The 22,698-nt window shown below is 43.7% G+C and overlaps 1 protein-coding gene across 1 annotated transcript in view; it reads left to right on the top strand.

Moving 5' to 3' along the window:
* The window catches only part of cltca (clathrin, heavy chain a (Hc)), a 65,320-nt gene that overhangs the window by 6,374 nt on the left and 36,248 nt on the right, over positions 1-22,698 (top strand). Inside the window, exons 2-6 of the mRNA XM_036937422.2 lie at positions 10,728-10,935; positions 14,787-15,055; positions 15,223-15,384; positions 15,636-15,749; positions 17,628-17,801. Of these exons, the coding sequence (XP_036793317.1) occupies positions 10,728-10,935; positions 14,787-15,055; positions 15,223-15,384; positions 15,636-15,749; positions 17,628-17,801 (927 nt within the window). The remainder of the gene's footprint in view (positions 1-10,727; positions 10,936-14,786; positions 15,056-15,222; positions 15,385-15,635; positions 15,750-17,627; positions 17,802-22,698) is intronic.

Raw genomic sequence — 22,698 nt, 5'->3', positions numbered from 1 at the left:
GTGCGGACCAGCTGCAGTAACTTTGTTGCCTCGGGGATAGTCTGTTTCAGGTCATGCTGGAACAAAAAGCTGAGGAGCTGTCCAGGTGATTTGTCTCGTACCATTTGTGAACTGTACAATCTGACAAGATGAGCCTTGAGTCCTAACGAAGTCTAAGTACTGGTGTCGATCTTCTGTGACCTTTTTATTTTTTTGCATTCGACCACATTTAAGTTCACCAAAGAGGTCAAACCTGTCTGTCACCTGAACATTGACATTGTCCGGTATGTTTTCGATTTGCTTCCTCTCTACTCAGCTGATTGTCTGTTTACAACAATTTTCGCAGTTCTGCTCGAATCGCTCATAGAAATTATCAAAGTATTATCGCTGCTGTTCCAGTGCTTTCATTGTTCCACTGATACTGCTAGGGGAGAAACCCATATCCATCACTTTGTTCTGCAGAACACGTAGAGTGCGCTAGTTTCATTAAATTCCACCATAGACCTTGAGCACAAAGCAAACACAGTGGTCTCTAAATGGGTTGCTAGCTTGTTTTTTTCCCAGCAAAGGCATTTAGTAGTCCTACTTAGTTTCCCCTGGGCCTGTTTGATGAGCTGGTACTCTCATCGTTGCCACGAAATGCCAACTCCTGTTTACCTAGGTAGCATTAATTAGCTAGGTCACGGTTCTCTTTTACCTTTGCGTTGTGCATGCTTATGTTCCATCTCCATTTTTCATTCATTGCGAGATCTATCCGTGAGCTGTAGGGCTGTCCTCGACTAAAAAAAAATATTGGTCGATGAGACTCCTGTTCTTTCGACCAATCTATTGGTTGAAATGTTTAAACTTATTTTTTCATATAGACACACAACTTATTTTTTTGAATAAAAACAACTACTTATGCACATCTGATGCTTTAAGCACACTGGTTGACTAAATAATTAAAACACACACATGACTCAAAGAGCCCGATGAGAGGGCCTGTGTGACAGGCGCACGCTGTCTCGCTCTCCTCTACTGCAGAAAGTGTGTATTGCGCTGTCCGTGCTGAAGCAGCAACATTTCATCCATTTAGTTTCCTTCTTGTTTCTGACTGAAAAGTTCTGTTACTGAAATCCCTAATTTGTTTAGGAAAAACATTCCCTATTCCCTCAACCCTTGCTCTCTATACGTAAAACATGTAAGCATCACATGTATGTGACCCATAGGGCCTGACCTATAGCCCATCATAATCACATCAATAAATCGGTTATAACAAACTCCAGACGTGACAGCAAAATGGATGCAGAAGACATGAAAAAGAAACTCGAAACGGGCTAATGTTTACTGGTTCCTCAGGAGTGAAAGGGCAAGTCAGATCTGTGGAATATTAGGTGTGTGTGTTTTGCGATTTGATGTTCCAAACATATTGCTCAACACATGTCTGTTGCAGAGGGATGAGAGCCATGATAATCAAGTTTTGATCAGTCATGGAAATAAGTGCCTAAAACAAATTGTCTCCCTATTTAAAAAGATGGAGAACAAGCTATGGAGGAATAATACTGGAGTTTTGGTGCTGGTACAGCCAAGTAGCGCAAAAATTATTTTGCGAGATTGTCAACGATCTGATACAAATCAGGATATTTGACGATAGTGTAACTGTATCGATTTGTTTTCCACCATCACTACGAAGTAGCCTAGGTTTATCATAGGGCTGTCTAGCAGAGCATAAAACATAATTATCTCTGTTAATGCAGCATGAACAAGTTACAACCATGTAACCAGTTCAGCTGAAAATGAAATGGCCTCAGTCCTCAAGGTCGCTTCCATTTCTCCTCCTACCTAGCTACATTGTACGTGACTGTGCTCCTCTCCTTACTGCCTTTAAGTCTTTATGCATTTTAGCATGGCAATAACCCTTGCCAAATGGCATTTAAATGAGACATGACATTTTACCCCACCAGTTAAAAAAAAAAGTTTGAATGGATTTTTTTTTGCCCTGCTCTCTTTAATAAGACATGCACTTTAAAAGGTTTTTGTGATCATCTTTAAACTCTCACCTGGTAACCGGCTGATATCTTGTGACATGCTTGTGAGCATATGGATTTGCTGAACACTTGACATTCCTCAGTGCAGGCCACCGGACTGTACAATAATGCAGCAAAGCATTTCACAAAAAGGAAAATAACTACCCGGAAACCAACCCTCAGTCAGCAGAACTGGCTTGACCAGTGGCTGGATTCCACTCTGTGTTCCTCTTCCCTTTTCTCCCTTATATCCATCAGGCCAGGGCACCCTTTTTCCTCACCCCATGGTTGGTGCTGGTCAAATGTCCTGTGGTCACATGGTCGCCGTGGAGACAGGTCCTGCCTGTTGTTTCAGTCCGTGGGACAATGGGCTCCTGCTTCCTGTTGTGGAGTTCTAGAGCGGGTTGGGGCTGCAGCCTCTGCAAGCCTCAGCACATCCTACCCTTGACCTTCCTTTAACTCCCGCAGAACACGGGGGGCTTTTGTGCTGAGCAAGGTGCCAGTGTTCCCTCGAAGGAAAAGAGGAAACGCTAACCTCGGGTTAAATTAGCAGATTCATTCATGGGGCAGGGGCTTCCTCTTATGAGAGAGCTTAAGAAAGCTGTTGGTCAACTTCAAAACATACAGAATGCTGTACATTACACCGGTTTTAAGATTCTTCTTTCTGTTTTTAAATCAATCCACGATTGTGCAGCCCAATACATGTCAGACATGCTTTTAAGTGATGTACCCAGTAGGTCCCTCAGGTCCTCTGGCACTGGCCTTTTGTCTATCCCAAAGCCTAGGACCAAGAGGCATGGAGAGGCAGCCTTTAGTTATTATGCCCCCAGCATCTGGAATAGCCAGAGTACCTGAAACTGAACATATTTAAGAGATCTTTAAACACATTTTTCTTTGCTTTTCCTTAGGTTGCTTTTTAGTTGTCCTTCTGTTTAAAAAAAATCTTATGTATGTTGTGTATCAAATATTTCAGCTTTTATTTTATTATTTTCCTGTAAAGCCAATTGCGTTGCATTCCCTGTGTGAAATTAAAGCTTGCAGTATAAATAAAGCTTGATTTGATTAACATGGGGTCAGGGAAAGTGTCTGATTTGCAGTTTAGGCTAGTGGTCGTAACATAAGCTTTGATTAACCCAGGGAGAGAGTGCAGTTACATGTGACTTGGATGCTCATTCGTCGCCGCTAGGCTCCAGCTTTGTGAAAGGGATTTATTTCCAGTTTAAGGTCACTGATTCCTGGTGAGTGAAGAGCGGACCGCAGCTGCAGTCGTGGCCACAGTGTCGCGCTACTGCAGCTTCTAGAGAGCTGAAGCGGAAGTTGCCAATGATAACACCAACAATTTCAACTGAGCTTGCAGATTTCTTGTAAACCGATTAGTGATTTTCTAAAATATTTTTTACAAACTGTCACTAACTGAAAACCCCTTATGAGATTTACTTTCTCTATGGAGTCTGTGCTGCTAATATTAAGCTATGTTCCACACAGTGCACTACTGCTGTTCCACTGTCTGCCAGTGAGGCTGTAGTGGATATCCATTTGATCCAGCCACACCAAGGCATCTGACACCAGGAGCTGCTCGGCTCAGCCCTTATTAATAAATGATTGAGATGTGTCAGTCTACATTTCTTGTCGGCTTCCCAGTCTTACATAACAGAAGTATGCTGAGCATGCTCCACTGTAGTGCCATATAAGATCTAGTTCGGGGCTTTCATGTCATTGTGACAGTGGAGTGGGAGAGACGGGTTTGTGGTGGTAATGGATGAGGAGAGGTTTGATGGTGGGTGAGGAGTGACTTACTGTTGCCTTGTGGCAGTCTGTCTGCTTCTTCCCACAGCACAGCACCCACAGAGTCAATAACCTGGCTGGGAGCATCACTCAGAATCATGCTCCCTCTTTTTCATCCCTCTCCCTTTGTTTCCCCCAATCTCTTTGTCTCTTCTGTTTCCCCTCTCTCGCTCTCTCTCATTATGCTGCCGTGGCAAAGTGAACTTGGACAAGGACACCCACCGGATAAATACGCATGTCGCGCTGTGGCGTCAGCCGTGACCCTAAGTCTTTCTCGCTCTCTCTCTCATTTCATCCATCTTTCATTGTCTTTCAAGTCTCTTTCCTGCTCTTTACTCACTTACATCCTCCATTTACTCCTTTCTTTTATCGCTCTTCTGTGTCAAGTCTCGTGGTGTGTGCTTCCCTGCTGTGTTGGCGTACATGTCCATGTTTAATGCAGTGATTCGCCGGAAATTTGCCAAAACCCGCCAATCCTGCTGGTGCCAAGGGGTAGGTAACCCAACAGCAGGTCTGTGTGAGGAGAGGACACAGCCTCATGATTAAATGAGTGATTTTCCAGCCACCAGGTTGGTGTGTGTACAATGGTGTCGGTTTGTTCTGGTTTCACCCAAATGCCGCCTCAGTGATGTCATGCATGGCTATGTGGGGTGGGCTATGTTAGTGCCTGCCCAGCCTGCACTCATGTTTTGCCTGGTCGTGGACAATCTGTGTAGACAGACAAGCATTTTGCTCAAATCAAATGTTATGTCACATGCGCCGAATACAACTGGTGTTGACTTTACCGTGAGATGCTTCCAATGATGCAGAGTTAACTGTATTATACAATAGTAACACAAGGCATAAAATACACAAGCATCTTTTTAAGTGGGAGAACTTGCACAATTGGTGGCTGACTAGATACTTTTTTGCCCCATTGTATATTCCCTTTGATTTCTCAGCCATGGGAGTTTAGTATATTTTTGTAGGATGATTTACGCTGGTCTTTTTGAAGATCATTGGTGTAATTATCCAGGGTTTTGTCCTACAAGGCATCAGTGTCCATCAACAATAATAATTAGGTGGGTGCTCATTTATCCTATTTCACAAATGTACATGATTGTATAATATGCATGTATGAATTGGAAATGTATGTTTTGCATATCCCAACTACCCTTTAGACACTCTGTGTGGGGTCACTGCCAGAGCCTGACATTATCGAAGGCGACCTGGAGCAATTAGGGTTAGTTGCCTTGCTCAAGGGCACATTGACAGATTTTTTTCATCTTGTCGGCACGGGGATTAAAAATATTGCGATTTGACTTACAATATATACAGAACAAAAATAGAAGGGGGAGCAGCCATGGGTGGGCCTTGGAGAGCATAGGCCCACCCACTTGGGAGCAAGGCCCAGCCAATCATAATTTGTTTTTCCACTACAAAAGGGCTTTATTACAGACAGAAATACTCCTCAGATTCATCAGCTATCCGGAAGGCTGGTCTCAGACGATCCCTCAGACTATACCGCAGATGAAGAAGCCGGATGTTGAGGTCCTGGGCTGGTGTGGTTACACGTGGTTGTGAGGCCTGTGGACTGCTTTTTGTGCATATGGAACATTTCTGGGATCCTCTATTTCATCTCACTTTACATGTTGTGTTTATTTTTGTTCAGTATAGAGCAAAACATTTGGGTGAACTGTTGGAATCATAAAATGGAATGATTTATATTTAAAAGTGAAGTAGGAAGCGGCATCGTTCTTGTTTGGAATCGGTTGACTGCATTTGACCTAACAGAACAGCATGCCAACTTGTAGTGAATTTAACAGCGGGGAGGAGGAACTGCGCCCTTGAGTGACAGGGGGTGTGGCTCGGTGTGTGTGGGAGGCAGCTGCAAGAGGAGGAAAAAATGTTACACCTGGCTCAGTGACATTTTAAAATATTGCATGTGATATAGATCTCTTGCAATTTTTGATTTTGCAAATGTGAATTTGATTGATCCTATATCCGAGCCACTAAAACGGGTGCGTTTCAAACACATCATAGTCCTGTCATCACACTGGTTTTATAAATGGAATCTCTTAAAGAATGTCCTTGAATCTGTTGAAGAATTGTGGTAGTATGTGTTTTGTTCTGGGCTTGGGTAAAGTGACGGTTATCTCTAGGGAGATGGTAGCCTTTGTTGTAGTGTGTGCGTGCGTTTGGCTGGCAGGCTGGCTGATGTTACCCACGGTGAACAGACAGGCAGTTCTAAATGTGACCATGTCTTTACTGAGGGATGAATCGTGTTTGGCTAGGGGCTGCAGGTCTCCATTGTCTACTGTTCAATTCACTTAGTGATCGTTACTGCTTTAGCACTTCCTACGCCGTGTTCCCTACCACTGACAAATAGCACCGAGGTCAAGGGTTCCCTCCAGCCATTGAGAGATGGTTAGACCCAAGATGCAGTGATGTCATCAGGGCGATAGTAAATAGAACTCTAAACTGGAATGTACAGGAACTGATGTGCAACTTTCTATAATAGAATTTCTACCATACATTTAGATGGGTATTGTTGTAATAACATATTAAAACATGTAATGACGCATTCACGGACTGTTGTTAAACACACTGATAACCCATGAATATACACTGCTCCAAAACCCTTTGGGATGGGCTACAAAGACAAAGAACTCTGTCAAGAACCAATGGGATACTGACAACAGGCTGGAGAGGACTGTCTATCACCTACGAACAACCAACCAGGAGCCAGGACTACTAGAATCTACCTGCGTTATTTCAATGTATAAATGTACTGCCCAAATATGTGGGACGCTCTCTTTTTCCGAAACCTCCCTAAGAGTGGACGATAAGAGCCGTGCTGCACGTTTGCCAGATATTACTATGCTAGATTAAAGTGCCTCAAATATACCGTATCCGCCTTGTCCAGAGTCTCATCTTGGTCTTGTTTCTCCTATAACTAATCATTGACAGTATCTATCTCCTTTTTTTGTCCCTTCTGTTATAATGATAAAGGAGAGTTCCCTCTTCACCCTGACCGTTCTCTTTAACATGTCATTCCCATAACAGGCTCTTAAATTACTTTTACCAAAGGTTATGGCTATACTGACAAGATGCATGTCTCTCCGCCCTAACAATGGGAGTCGTTGTCCACAAAGTGGCAAGGCTGGCTATCTAGAGCCCGCCTATCCTTTTTCTTTGGATTGGTGGATACATCTCATTATTGTAATCCTTTTTTTGTGAATATTCGATGAGTTTTGTTGACGTCAACCGCCTGTATTCATTAGAGAGAGATGAGGCTAGTAGCATAGCATGCCATGAATATGCAGAGCCATCTCGAAGCCGACTCCAATATAGATTTTTATTGAAGTTGCCAGGATTTCACGTCCTACTTATATCAGTACTCGTAACAACATAAGCACTACAAAACTTCTGTTAGATCAAATAAACCACACGTAGCAAATAAGCCATACATGTTTTTGAGGTTGACCAAATTCGACACTCATTAACCTCCATTTTAAAACTCCCTGCTTGGTGTTGTGGAACAATGAAAAAACGCCACATGCTGGAGGGAGATTTTCTGCCAAGTTGTGCCTCTGTCTTCCTCTCTGCTTTTACACAACTTTTGAGTCTACTTCCATGACTTTTGTCTTGTGTGTAGGGTAGATGGGTAATTGAAAAGGAAGAACTGAGGCTACACATGAGTGAAAGAATTCGCTGCCTGCCTGGTGTGGTTGTGGAGTGTGACTTACCATTGAAGGTTCAGGTCCTGGATTTGTTACACCACATTTCCAGGAAGGGCTCATGTTAGCTAGTGGTCTAGGCCAGGGGTGGGGTATTTACCCATGTGCTTTCTTTTCTTTGCTATACCCTCAGGCCTGATTCAGTCAAAACCGGTATCTGTGTTACCTGGATATTTCAACAACAAATGAACATTTTACCTGTGCACAGTGTGCAGCAAGAGAGCATGTTTGAACTGTTTCAGATTGTCAGACCGAGGCCACATGGTTTTGTTCAGTAGGCAACATTAATCCGATCAAGATGTTTTAAATCCAAAAATAGAATGTATTTTTACCATTTACCCTTAAACCTGGCTACTGGTTTTGATTTGAGTAGGCTCGGTCTCCATGCTTGTGCTTTGTGTACACTCCAGGGCATTAGCTAGGGGAAATCCAGTGGTAAAATACCTGGAATTACTGGTCTCCCATTTGCTTTGTGGGGAGGCATAAAATTAATTGCTTACAATTTAGGAATGTATGTTGTTTGGTCTTTTGTGTAATAAAGATGTATTTTAAGAAAAGAATGAAGCTGTCATCTGATATTATGTGAAGAAAAAAAATGTCTTTGAATAGTTGTTGTGAGCCATGGGGGGTTGTGCCATACAGCTGTGTACAGAACAGTTCTGAATCAGAGATGTGTACTGCTTGGCGTAACAATTACATAACGCCTCCCCCTGACCCTCTCTCTGTCAGATTCTATTCCTGTCAGTTACCATAGCCGCTGCAGGCGCTGTGGCACCTCCAGCCCTGTGTGTTTCTGTGTGTCTTGATGGAGAGCTCCCTGTTTTTCTCCTTCACTTTAAATTTGACTCCCCTCAATGTCTTATGTTTTATTTCTTTAACCTTTTAGTTAACTGGGCAAGTCAGTTAAGAAAATTCTTATTTACAACACCGGCCAAACCCTCCCCTAACTCGGACGACGCTGGGCCAATTAGACGGGACCCTGGATCACAGCCGGTTGTGAAACAGCCCAGGATCAAAGCCGGGTTTGTAGTGAAGCCTCTAGCACTGTGATTCAGTGACTTAGACCGCTGCGCCATTCAGGATCTTGGTTGGTTTTGGTTGGTTTTGGCTGCATTTCAAGTCTGAGCAGCTAGATGGATGGATAGGGGGCAGAGGGATAATCCTCCATCTAATAGCCCTGGAGGGAGAAGGACCTCTGTGGCCCTCAGAATCAATGAGCCTCAACCTAGACATATACCTGCAGGTTGTAGACTACTACTACCCTGTCAGAATCACAAACTGACACATGTGCCTTGCAGCCCCAGTTCAATGTACACTCCCACATTACTACACAAGTAGTATGAGGTGAGAACGTAAAACAAGGTGAGAAAGACATGCTCAACTTGTCCTCAGAAATAAAGGGTCACCAAATGTGACGGTGAATAGTGATAGATCAATGCTAGATAGGCCCATGGGCACAGTATGCCACTTCACCCGCTGCTACCCTGCAGATGGCCGGTTGTTGCTGTGTCAGGGTTTCTATGAGTCAGTGTGAGTATGTTGTGTAGGTGTTATGCCTGGCAGACACAGGGTGACAGAGTGGTGCCTGCGAGGCAGCTTGTGTAATGTTGTTGATCTGGCCTCCCGCAGGTCTTTGTTATTGGAACACGAGTTGACTCCTTGTTTTCCTTCTCATGCAGGCTGATAGTCTCTGTAGGCCATGTGGTCAGCAGTGAGTTCAACAACAGATCAGAGCAGGACTTGCTACTCAACACAAGCTATACCCGGCCTTGACAGCACCTATGTTCCTCTGCAGGAGCTATCTGGACCAGCTTTTCAAAGAGCCTCAGGAATGGGGTGTGTTGGCATCACAATGCCTCGTCATCATCAGACATACATGTTTGGCTGGCACACCTAAAATGTACAGCACATGATTACACGTTGGATTTCTAATTGGTGTTGTCAGACCATTACTATGAGCTGAGCCAAATGTAGTATGAGATTGTGAACCGGACTTTGGAGTCCACATTGAATAAGGGCCCAGACGTTTTGCAACAGAGTTACTTAGTGGTGAAATGCTGCCAAATGAAACGTTGGCCAAGGATCACTCCCCCTTCCCTACTCCAGTCCCCAGTCCTAGAGACCATGCAGCTCTGCTCTGTTCTGATCGTCTCTGTTGGGGTGCTGCTCGCTGTCAGGCTCAATGTCATCACCAGTCACAACAGCACCACCACCACACCCCTTTTAAGTACTGTGTGCTGCTGACCTGATGTTAAATCCCTGACATAACACTTGTTTAGCCACCAAGGCCATTCATTCATCCCATGTGCTGCTACTGCAGATAACCACACGACCTGTAGATACTGTTGTCAAGCTTATTACCATCAAGTGAACTAAGTTGCAACATGTGGAAGAGTGAAGACCCTTTGATTGTCTTCCAAGTATTTCTGAATAGTCTTCTGAGTATGCCCCTTCCCCATGTTCTTTTCCCACTTCATAACCAGTCAGCCAGCACCAACTGACAGTGGAGTCCGATGAAAATGTTGATGTTTGTAGAAAAGCAGTGTGCCTGTGTGAGAGAGGCTGTCTTGCTATTGATTGGCTCATTATTATAACAGTACGTTCGGAAAGTATTGACACCTTGAATTTTTCTACATTGCGTTACTTTACAGCCCTAGATTAATACATTTTAGTATATCTATGCACAATACCCTATAATGACCAATCCTGTCTTGTAGCTCTACAGACAATTCCTTCAACCTCATGGCTTGGCTTTTCAATTGATATGTACTGTCAACTGTTGGACCTTTTTTTATTTGTGTGTGTCTTTTCAAATCATGTCCAGTCAATTGAATTTACCACAAGTTGTAGAAACATCTCAAGGATGATCAATGGAAACAGGATGCACCTGAGCTCAATTTTGACACTCAGAGCAAAGGGTCTGAATACTTATGTAAACAAGGTATTTCTGTTTTTTTATTTTTAATACATTTGCCATATTCTAAACCTGTTTTCGCTTTGTAATTCTAGTGTTTTGTGTGTAGAAGAATGAAGATTTTTAAAATGATTTAATACATTTTAAAATAAGGCTGTAACGTAACAAAATGTGAAAAATGTAATGGGTCTGAATGCACAGTGTACACATGCACACACACAAGGTATCCCTGTCATTCCAGCTGGTATTGTTTTTTTGTTCTTCCTATTACTCAGGTAATTGATAGCTGAAAAGCTCCTAATGTTGTCTCCCCCTCCCCCCTAGCTCCAAAACTTGGGGATCAACCCGGCCAACATCGGGTTCAGCACCCTGACGATGGAGTCTGATAAGTTCATCTGTATCCGAGAGAAGGTGGGCGAGCAAGCGCAGGTGGTGATCATAGACATGGCCGACCCCAACACGCCCATCCGCAGGCCTATCTCTGCAGACAGCGCCATCATGAACCCCGCCTCCAAAGTCATCGCACTTAAAGGTAAGCCAGTCGAAACGGACAGTCTGAATTTCATTAAGCCTTCATTTAACCAGGGTACAATCCCTGGGAAACAATAGGATTTGTCAAGTTATCTGATGTACAACAGACCTACCGTTTTGTACACTTGTGTTGATGTTTTTATTGATGCAGTACAGACACATTTAACCCTTAATGGGCCTGCCTTCATGATTCACTTTTGACATGTTTGTTATGTAGCCAGCAGATTTCTGTCAACAACCAATGTCCATTCAGTGTTGAAGTAAACATCTGTTTATGTCCACATACATACAGCTATTTCTATTTAGTTTTGTAAAGTATATTTGATTGTCCCAGACATTAGTCTTACTGACCTATGACCCAACAGTAGTAAGTCTTGTTCAGCAGCCATAATTGCTTTGTCTGTTTTGTTATGTTATGTTTTGTTTTTGTTTCTCTGTTTGTTTTTTTTGTTTTTGTTTTTGTTTACTGCTTTCTTATGTGTATGCAGACGGTGAGTTAAAATTTCAGTACAACAGAGTTGTGGAAGTTTTAAATCCTGTTTTTAAATCCGCATTCAAACATCCTTAAGACTTAGTTCAAGTCCACACTATGTTCACTAGAAACACTTGCACACACTCATTCACTCTAGTTTCTCCTTTCATATTAGACATATCATCACCATGTTATCATCCAGCTTGGGACTGACTCCCACTGTTCCAGTTCCCTTTTACTCTATTCCAAACCCTGTCTATGCACACAGATGGACATAATTGTGAAAATAGTGGCAGGACAAATTTTTTCATACATGCTATATTTGGTGCACCTATGTTTAAGCTATTATCTAACTATTAGGCCAATCTAAACAGGATTTATCTTTCACAACCTTCTAGCTTGAATGTTGGCATTACATCAATATTGTTTCTTAGATGTACCAATGATTTAGTATCTGTTTGGGGTGGAAATATTGTGGGTTGACACAAATTTGTTGCTTGCCATTTCGATTCCCTCCCCAGTTCCTGTGTTTGAATCTGTTGTCCAAACCCTTGGGATTCAATGGGGTTCACTACCTTTGTCATAAGAGCTGTGTAAGAGTTTAGGTTATGTATTATCCAGAAACGAGACCACATAAGTTGTGGGTAAAGCAGTAAGTAGACGTGAGCTAGGTTACTCGTGATGTAATCTGATTATTTTATAGAGAGATTTAGAATTCTCTCATAGCTAGCTAACGATCACTGTAGATCCGTGCTCCTCCCTCTGTTAGAGGCAGTGAACGGGGCCTGGGTGATGATAGTGATTTAAATCAATGTTTTGTATTCTGATGGTAGCTCTGCTCAGATTTAGATGATGTTGCATGTCCAGTGAGTCTTCCTCTGGTATTCTATCAGATGATGGTGTCGATATAGAAAGTGTACATTTCAGGCCAGAAGGAGTATGGAGATGATGAATAGGGCCCCTTGACAAGTTAGAATGGCCCAGAGGGCTGAAAAATCAGATTAGCCACCAGTTGATTGGTCGTTAACGTAAAATAGCCTTTGATTGGTTTAAACCAGTAGATTTAATAAGAGTCATGCTCCTCCCTGTGGGTCCAACACTGCCCCTCTCCACCCCCATCCCTACTGCCAATCCTAATGTAATTTACACTGGCCCAAACCACTTAAACAAACCTAGATTGGAAATATTTCCTGGGATTCCATTCAGACAGACCGACACAGACCCCATCTATGTGACCGTAGTGCTTGGTGTGTCCTCCTAGCTTCCCATCTCTCCTTCTTTGTATCGTGACCCTGCGTTTTCCCTGACTGCCTGGTTTCAGCAACCAGTAATATATCTGAAAGGCACATTTTCTAGCTAGTGAGTGAATGAATGACTATTTCTGAAATAGCACAGTACCGAAGGGCCAGTCATCAACTTGGAGTTAAAACATTTTTTTATACATTTGAGGGTAGGATGGCTGTGTTAATACACAGTGTTTGGAGGAGGGACTCATTATTAGTCTGTGGCTACAGCCAATAGGCCTATATACGGATTTCAGGAGTAGCTATAGTCAACAATTACCTTAGTATTACTGTTACATTAAATCTTGTCTTAACTTGCAATTTAGTTTTGGAGCCCGCTCTTCATTCACAAACATATGACCAAAGGACACAAGTTGAGTGGCAAATGTGAGAAAAGGGACTTCCAGCGCCTAAGATAGTAAAAACACTCATGCTATAAAATGCCATTAAATGATCATCTCATTTGAAGCAGAAAGCAGTTGTGAGATTATACTGGATTAGCAAGCATGACTTTTTCCATTATTTGGCATCTCATTCACAATCATTTGTGTTGTACTGTAGGACGGAATTACAGGTTGTATTACTATGTAGTGGGAAACGCAGGGCCGTGGTCTTCTAGCATAGTAGCATAGCTATCTAACTTCTCTTCTTCCTCTTCCCTAATCTGCCCTCCCTCTTTACCACCGTGCTAAATCTATCATGTGATGGTTTAGTGACCCTGGGGGATGGGAGAAGCAGAATATGCACCATGCAGATTCTCACGTGCACCTCCAATTGCTTAATCTGGTCTAATCAAAACTCACTTTGTTAATTTGGTTCACACTTTTAAATGGGGCTGCCGATGCTGTAATTGGTGCACTGCAAACTATAGTCTGTGTGATGTTTATGATTATGAAGCCATGGCTTTGGTATCAAAAACTGATAACACAGCAAATAATTATTTAGCAACTTTTGGAAATGAATTGCAATTTGCTTTTGATAAAATGAACAGGGAATACAATAATTAATGCTTCTTAATAAAGCTTTAACTAACTTCACCCAAAACTAATCAAACAAAACACAGGTGAGTAACCTTTTCTAACCTATCCATCATTGATACACTGAGTACACCAAACATTAGGGACACCTTCCTAATATTGAGTTGACCCCCACTCCCCCGCACCGTTTTCCCTTAGAACGGACTAAATTCCTCAGGGCATGGACTCTACAAGGTGTTAAGCATTCCATAGGGATGCTGGCACATGTTGACTCTAATGCTTCCCACAGTTGTCAAGTTGGCTGGATGTCCTTGATACACACAGGAAACCCAGCAGCGTTGCGGTTCTTGACACAAATCGTTGCGCATGGCACCTACTATACCCCGTTCCAAGGCACTTAAAGATTTTGTCCTGCCCATTCACCCTCTGGATGGCACACATCCACAATCCATGTCTCTATTGTCTCAAGGCTTAAAATCATTCTTTAACCTGCCTCCTCCCCTTCATCTACACTGATTTGAAGTGGATTTAACAAGTGACATCAATAAGGGATCATAGCTTTAATCTGGATTCTCCTGGTCAGTCTGTCATGGAAAGAGCAGGTGTTCTTAATGTTTTCTATACTCAGTGTATATAAACAAAGTAAAATAACATCTAATAACGTACAATGGTACAGGCTTAATCAATACTGAAAACCTCTTTTCATTGACTTTTTTATAAGGGCGTCCTTTGACAGTAAGTCCCCAACCACACTGTCAACATTCCTTTCCTTTCCCTCTAATACTGTCTAAGTATTAGTCCTCTTCCTGTTTTATCTTATAATTGACCTGGATGCTGATATGTAACATTTTAGTGGTCTGTTTCATTTCATTGCTTAATCTCTCTGACTGCTGTGTCATGATGTCCTTATTGCCTGATGCTCTCTTTGGGCCATTACTACCATTTCGAGCTTGACTCTCATTACTCAAGGGAAATTTGGCGTTTACTTTACCTTTCCCTCAGTCTGACGTGTGTGTTTGTGGCACTCTGACCTGTGTGTGTGTTTGCTGACTTCTCAGAGTAGCCATAACGGGTTGTTCTCCCATTCGATGCCTCTCTCTGCTCCCTCTTCCCCTCTCAGCCGCCAAAACCCTTCAGATCTTTAACATTGAGATGAAGAGCAAGATGAAGGCCCACACCATGACTGACGACGTCACCTTCTGGAAGTGGATCTCCCTCAACACAGTGGCACTTGTGACTGACAATGCCGTCTACCATTGGAGCATGGAGGGGGACTCCCAGCCAATCAAAGTCTTTGACCGGCACTCCAGCCTGGCGGGCTGTCAAATCATCAACTACCGCACTGATGCCAAGCAGAAGTGGCTGCTGCTCATCGGCATCTCCGCACAGGTTACTGTCTTAGACACGCACACAACACATTAACTCAATGACAGTGAATATATCTAATCACACACACACATACATAGCTGTGCACTATCAAACTCAACTAATTGCTGTAGCAGAGAATGCCATTACCTTGTAATGAACATAAAGAGCACGTGTTTTCTCTGTTGCAGCAAAACCGTGTGGTGGGCGCCATGCAGTTGTACTCTGTGGACAGGAAGGTGTCACAGCCCATCGAGGGCCACGCCGCCGGCTTCGCCCAGTTCAAAATGGAGGGCAACACAGAGGAGTCCACACTGTTCTGCTTTGCTGTGAGAGGACAGGCCGGAGGAAAGGTAGGCCAAAGGACCTGGGTACTGAGGTTAGGAGGTGATATTGGGGTTGGTTGGTGGAGATGTTTTAAAAAATATTCTCGACAATACTCAGCTGGCAAAGCTGGTTGAAATGACATAATTATAACCAGATTACAACAGGTTAAATTCTAGCTGTGTTGATGTCATTGCAGCCAGTTTTTCCCGCTGGCTAAGCACGTCAGTGTAGACAACTGTAAATGACATTGTTCTCTAATGGTTCCTCTCTATTGTAGTTGCACATCATTGAGGTGGGCACCCCACCCACAGGGAACCAGCCTTTTCCAAAGAAAGCAGTGGACGTGTTCTTCCCTCCAGAGGCTCAGAATGACTTCCCTGTGGCCATGCAGGTACATAATAGCAATCAATGTACTATACTTATCACTCTAAGACCAGCTGTACTGCACTGGCGTGGTTATGGATCTGTCATAATTGCATGCTGGGAAGTTTAATGTGAAAAGAAAAGTAGTATTGTTCGTGTCGGCAAAGTAATGTGAGAAGGGTATTAGTGTTAGCCAAGGGAAGCCTAGTAGGTAGCTGTGGACTGTACTTAACACTGATAGCCACTGTTGACCAAGGACACCCTGACATTGTAGCACAGCACATAGTGTCTTTGTTGTTACTGCCTGAATTCAAAATGGATTGCGTTTATTTGTTTCTCACCCATCTACACACAATACTCCATAATGACAAAGTGATTTTAAATGTCTTTGTTGTTGAAAATGTTAATTTATTGCTGTACAGAAATCGAGTTTGCGTAAGTATTCAATACATGTTAGAATCACTTTTGGCAGGGATTACAGCTGTGAGTCTTAATGGGTAAGTCTCAAAGAGCTTTCCACACCTAGATTGTACATTATTTAACCATTTTATTTTCAAAATTCTTCCAGCTCTGTCAAATTGTTTGTTGATCATTGCTAGAGAACCAATTTCAGGACTTGCCGTAGATTTTCAAGCAGATTTAAGTCAAAACTGTCACTCGGCCACTCAGGAACATTCGCTGTCTTCTTGGTAAGCATTTTTTTTATCGTGAAACACTCACCAGTCCTTAACGAATACAAGCATACCCATAATATGATGCAGCCACCACTATGCTTGAAAATATGGAGAGTGGTACTCTGTATTGGATTTGCCCCAAACATAACACATTACAACATTTTGTATTCAGGACAAAAAGTGTATTGCTTTGCCATGTTTTTAGCTGGATTACTTTAGTGCCTTGTTGCAAACAGAATGATTGTTTTGGAATATTTTTATTCTGTACAGGCTTCCCCCCCCCACTCTGTCAATTAGGTTAGTAATTGTGGAGTAACTACAATGTTGTTGATCCAGCCTCAGTTTTCTCATCACAGCCATTAAACTCTGTTTGAAAGTCACCTTTGGCCTCATGGTGATATCTCTGAGTTCCTTCCTCTCCGGCAAATGAGTTAGGAAGGACGTCTGTAACTTTGTAGTGACTGGGTATATTGATAGACCATCCGAAGTGTGATGAATAAATAAACCATGCTTAAAGGGATATTATAAAAAAAAATGTTTTTTTTACCCATTGGTACCCTTTGCGAGGCATTGGAAAACCTTTCTGGTCTTTGTGGTTGGATCTGTGTTTGAAATTTACTGCTCAACTGCGTGACTTTACGAGTATCTGTATGTGTCGGGAACAGAGATGAGGTAGTCATTCAAAAATCATGTTCAACACTATTATTGCATACAGAGCCAATGCAACTTATTATGTGACTTGTTAAGCACGTTTTTACTCCTGAACTTATTTAGGCTTGCTATAACAAGGGGGTTGAATACAAGACATTTCAGCTTTTCATTGTTAATTAATTTGTAAAATGTCAAATATAATTCCACATTATGGGGTATTGTGTTTAGGCCAATGACAAACAAACCTGAATTTAATCAATTTTATAAATTCAGGCTTTAACACAACAAATTAGGGAAAGTCGAGGGGTGTGAATATTTTCTGAATGCACTGTAGTAGGGGAGGGGGCTAAAGATCAGCACTGGAATGTATTAGCACCGGAAGAGTAGAGCTCTTAATACTTTGACTTTTATTTTCATGAATGAATAAAATGTAATAAATGAATGAAAGACAACTGTACTGCCCTTGAAGGGATTTATTTTGTACAATCGTAGAGAATACTCTGCCTTTACATATGTTACACTTTACACGTTTTGCGCCTCTGCATTTATTTTTATTTTTAAATCTGACTTTTTCCTATCAGATAAGCTCCAAGCAGGATGTGGTGTTCCTCATCACCAAATATGGCTACATCCACCTGTACGACCTGGAGACTGGCACCTGCATCTACATGAACAGGATCAGCGGGGAGACCATCTTTGTCACGGCCCCACACGAAGCCACCGCTGGGATCATCGGGGTCAACAGGAAAGGACAGGTACAGATACCACCCCTCTACCTCTCCCACCCTCCTCTTTACCATATTCCTCTATCACCACGTTCTTGGAAAGACAGAAATAACATATGACTTGGTTTTATTTAAAAAAAAATCTTGACACTCACAGCATTTTCCAGTGTAAAGAGAACTATCATCACCACGTGTTGATTATTTTACACCCCCTCTTTTGTATGTAACAATTTGTAGTGCACACTACATTATAATCCATTCAGCTAGATGAATCTAGTTGTCATCCTAGCATTGTAACTATTGATGTGCTCCAATGCAAACCAGCCTCGTGTCCCTCATTACTATACCACCGCTGGTTCAATACTGCTCTGCTTTCCATACATTATACAGCGCCTCTCGGGACACCAGAGGAGGAGAAGGCTGGGTCTAGAATACATACAGCAGCACCCTATATAATACCCCCCACCACCACATTTAAGACCCAATAAGGCAGTCATTAATAATCCCACCCTCTTTCATATCCAACCAAGTTGTCAATGGTAAGCAGCACAGGGAGGTGGATAGATGATAAGAAGAACTGGAGTTGAGCGAACGGCCTGTCGTCTCTGTTGTCAGAGGACTCCATCTAAGCAAGGAGGTGTCCGTTCGTTATAAATAATCAAAGGTGTAGAGTTTCACAGGTGATCCAGAGAGAGATCCAACACACACACACACACACACACACACACACACACACCCCTCCACTGTGAAGGCATTAGAGCAGGATAACAGCATCCACCTAACTGATGAATAATGTTCCAGCCAGACCACATGCATTATTGAGTGGAGGAGGGGAAACTGATCTGAGACGCACTCCGTCAGACCTGCATTGCTGGAGCTTAGAGCACACAGAGCTAGACACTGGCTGGGGCTCCTATTATAGAGCAGAGACACTGGCTGGGGCTCCTATTATAGAGCAGAGACACTGGCTGGGGCTCCTATAGAGCAGTGAGCAGAGACGCTGGCTGGGGCTCCTATAGAGCAGTGAGCAGAGACGCTGGCTGGGGCTCCTATAGAGCAGAGACACTGGCTGGGGCTCCTATAGAGCAGTGAGCAGAGACACTGGCTGGGGCTCCTATTATAGAGCAGTGAGCAGAGACACTGGCTGGGGCTCCTATTATAGAGCAGTGAGCAGAGACGCTGGCTGGGGATCCTATTATAGAGCAGTGAGCAGAGACACTGGCTGGGGATCCTATTATAGAGCAGTGAGCAGAGACACTGGCTGGGGCTCCTATTATAGAGCAGTGAGCAGAGACACTGGCTGGGGCTCCTATTATAGAGCAGTGAGCAGAGACACTGGCTGGGGCTCCTATAGAGCAGTGAGCAGAGACACTGGCTGGGGCTCCTATTATAGAGCAGAGACTCTGGCTGGGGCTCCTATTATAGAGCAGAGACGCTGGCTGGGGCTCCTATTATAGAGCAGTGAGCAGAGACGCTGGCTGGGGCTCCTATTATAGAGCAGAGACGCTGGCTGGGGCTCCTATTATAGAGCAGAGACGCTGGCTGGGGCTCCTATTATAGAGCAGAGACGCTGGCTGGGGCTCCTATTATAGAGCAGTGAGCAGAGACGCTGGCGGTAGTTTGTATGATAATGGCATAGAGACACTCAGGCTGGGGATCCAGTAAAGTTTTTCCCCTATATGCATTTAAATCAACGCCACTGCAAAAAAAAATATATATATATTTATTTATTTATTGTTGTTGTGATGTAGATGTATGCCCCGCCCCCGCTATCTCTGCCACTGCTGCTGAAAAAGATTATAGGAGAAACTCTGTAGTAGACAGGTATAATAGTAGGCCACTGTCTGTCTGGTTGGCTGGGGGACATCCTCCACTTGACTAGGTCCAAGGTAAATGAATGGCAGTGGAAATATTTAGGCCTCATCCTGTACTCCTGTCAGTGGAATGTTTGATGGGTATATTAATTTGCTTCCCTTTCGTGGCTGAAGATGGAGCCTAGCTTGCTGGAGTTGGAATGCGAGGGCACAGTTGTCATGTGTGGTTTGATTGCTCATGAGTTGGAATTAATTGAAATAGCTTAAAAGCATAATGCCTTGGTAGTAGGAATGCCTTGGTAGTAGGGATGCCTGCTGGCTTAGCAGGTCCTACAGTGGTTGTCTTCTCCATCACGGAGTCCCACACAGAGAGCTGTGGGGTTGGGCTCGCCTCTCCTCTTCCCCCTGTGTGTGTGTCGGGAAGAGCTGTGGGGTTGGGCTCGCCTATGCTCTTCCCCCTTGTGTGTGTCAGGGGGAAGAACCAGGGTCCAAGTTGCTGTGTCTGCAACCAGGCACAGGAACACAGTTACAGGCACTGACTGGCCTTGAGATGGAGGAATCCCTGCAAAAATAGCTACAGCACAGAGCTGGCCTGCAGTAATTAGGGGGAGAAAAGGGGGAGAGAAAAAGAGAGGGTAATGTGATTAACTGCCAGAACCAGTTGATAATGTCACTGCTCTCTGTAGCCACTAAGGTTTGACTCACTGCTCATCTCTGCCTCTAGCCACTACTGACATCTATACATAACCCTCCACACACACACACTAGGGTTTAATATTTTCCCGGTATTTTACAAATGTTCCATCCCGAGAATAAATTGCTTTTCCGGGTAACCTGGTATTTCCTGCCAACTCCTGAAGTGTTGTTCAAAAGCATTATCTGGCATATAAATAGGCCTTTGTTTGGATTTGATTAGAGCTTTGATCCATAATTCAAGCCTGAGCCAGATAAGTCAGACATTAAATACATTTAATGAGCCCAAGCCCAAAAAAGCCCAAAGCATTGTGTGGTTTCCAATAAATATGATGTAGGCTACTGTACATTACTCATGACAGAAAAACACAAAAGCCCATGGATGTAGCTAGCTATATGCTCTCTTGGGTAAATAAATGAAACTAGCTCCTGTAGACTAGTCTTTTTGAGTGTGAACTGTGTTACTGTATTGTGTTGTATTGATTGGAATTACGCACATCAAATCAAAGTTTATTTGTCACGTGCGCCGAATACAACTGTAGACCTTAGTGAAATGCTTACTTACAGGCTTTAACCAATAGTGCAAAAAATGTATTAGGTGAACAATAGGTAGGTAAAGAAATAAAACAACAGTAAGAAGACAGGCTATAAAGGTAGCTAGGCTACATACAGACACCGGTTAGTCAGGCTGATTTGAGGTAGTATGTTCATGTAGATATGGTTAAAGTGACTATGCATATATGATAAACAGAGAGTAGCAGCACTGTAAGAAGAGGGGTTGGGGGGGGGGGGGGACACACACAATGCAAATAGTCCGGATAGCCATTTGATTACCTGTTCAGGAGTCTTATGGCTTGGGGGTAAAAACTTTTGAGAAGCCATTTTGTCCTAGACTTGGCACGGTACCGCTTGCCATGCGGTAGTAGAGAGAACAGTCTATGACTGGGGTGGCTGGGGTCTTTGACAATTTTTAGGGCCTTCCTCTGACACCGCCTGGTGTAGAGGTCCTGGATGGCAGGCAGCTTTGCCCCAGTGATGTACTGGCCGAGCAATTGCCGTACCAGGCAGTGATGCAACCGGTCAGGATGCTCTCGATGTTGCAGCTGTAGAACCTTTTGAGGATCTCAGGACCCATGCCAAATCTTTTTAATTTCCTGAGTGCCCTCTTCACAACTGTCTTGGTGCATTTGGACCATTCTAGTTTGTTGATGTGGACACCAAGGAACCTGACGCTCTCAACCTGCTCCACTACAGCCCCGTCGATGAGAATGGGGGCGTGCTCGGTCCTCCTTTTCCTGTCGTCGACAATCATCTCCTTAATCTTGGTTACGTTGAGGGATAGGTTGTTATTCTGGCACCACCTGGCCAGGTCTCTGACCTCCTCCCTATAGGCTGTCTCGTCATTGTCGGTGATCAGGCCTACCGCTGTTGTGTCATCTGCAAACTTAATGATGGTGTTGGAGTCGTGCCTGGCCATGCAGTCATTGGTGAACAGGGAGTACAGGAGGGTACTGAGCACGCACCCCGGGGGAGCTCCAGTGTTGAGGATCAGTGTGGCAGATGTGTTGATCCCTACCATCACCACCTGGGGGCGGCCCGTCAGGATGTCCAGGATCCAGTTGCAGAGGGAGGTGTTTAGTCCAAGGATCCTTAGCTTAGTTATGAGCTTTGAGGGTACTATGGTATTGAACACTGAGCTGTAGTCAATGAATAGCATTCTCACTTAGGTGTTCTGCTTTTGTCCAGGTGTGAAAGGGCAGTGTGGAGTGCAATAGAGATTGCATCATCTGTGGATCTGTTTGGGCGGTAAGCAAATTCGAGTGGGTCTAGGGTTTCTGGGATAATGGTGTTGATGTGAGCCATTACCAGCCTTTCAAAGCACTTCATGGCTACGGACGTGAGTGCTACAGGTCTGTAGTCATTTAGGCAGGTTGCCTTTGTGATCTTGGGCACAGGGACTATGGTGGTTTGCTTGAAGCATGTTGCTATTACAGACTCAATCAGAGACATGTTGAAAATGTCAGTGAAGAAACCTGCCAGTTGGTCAGCACATGCCCGGAGCACACGTCCTGGTAATCCGTCTGGCCCCGCAGCCTTGTGTATGTTGACCTGTTTAAAGGTCTTACTCACGTCGGCTACGGAGAGCGTGATCACAGTCTTCCGGAACAGCTGATGCTCTCATGCATGCCTCAGTGTTGCTTGCCTCGAAGCGAGCATAGAAGTGATTTAGCTCGTCTGGTAGGCTCGTGTCACTGGGCAGCTCGCGGCTGTGCTTCCCTTTGTAGTCTGTAATAGTTTGCAAGCCCTGCCACATAAGATGAGCATTGGAGCCGGTGTAGTATGATTCAATCTTAGTCCTGTATTGATGCTTTGCCTGTTTGATGGTTTGTCGCAGGGCATAGCAGGATTTCTTGTAAGCT

The sequence above is a fragment of the Oncorhynchus mykiss genome, chromosome 12 (genome assembly GCF_057628025.1).
Source record: "Oncorhynchus mykiss isolate SJ-2025 chromosome 12, ASM5762802v1, whole genome shotgun sequence".
Classification (NCBI taxonomy): domain Eukaryota; kingdom Metazoa; phylum Chordata; class Actinopteri; order Salmoniformes; family Salmonidae; genus Oncorhynchus; species Oncorhynchus mykiss.
Note: the sequence above shows the minus strand (reverse complement) of the source record. Positions and strands in the feature narration are given on the sequence as shown.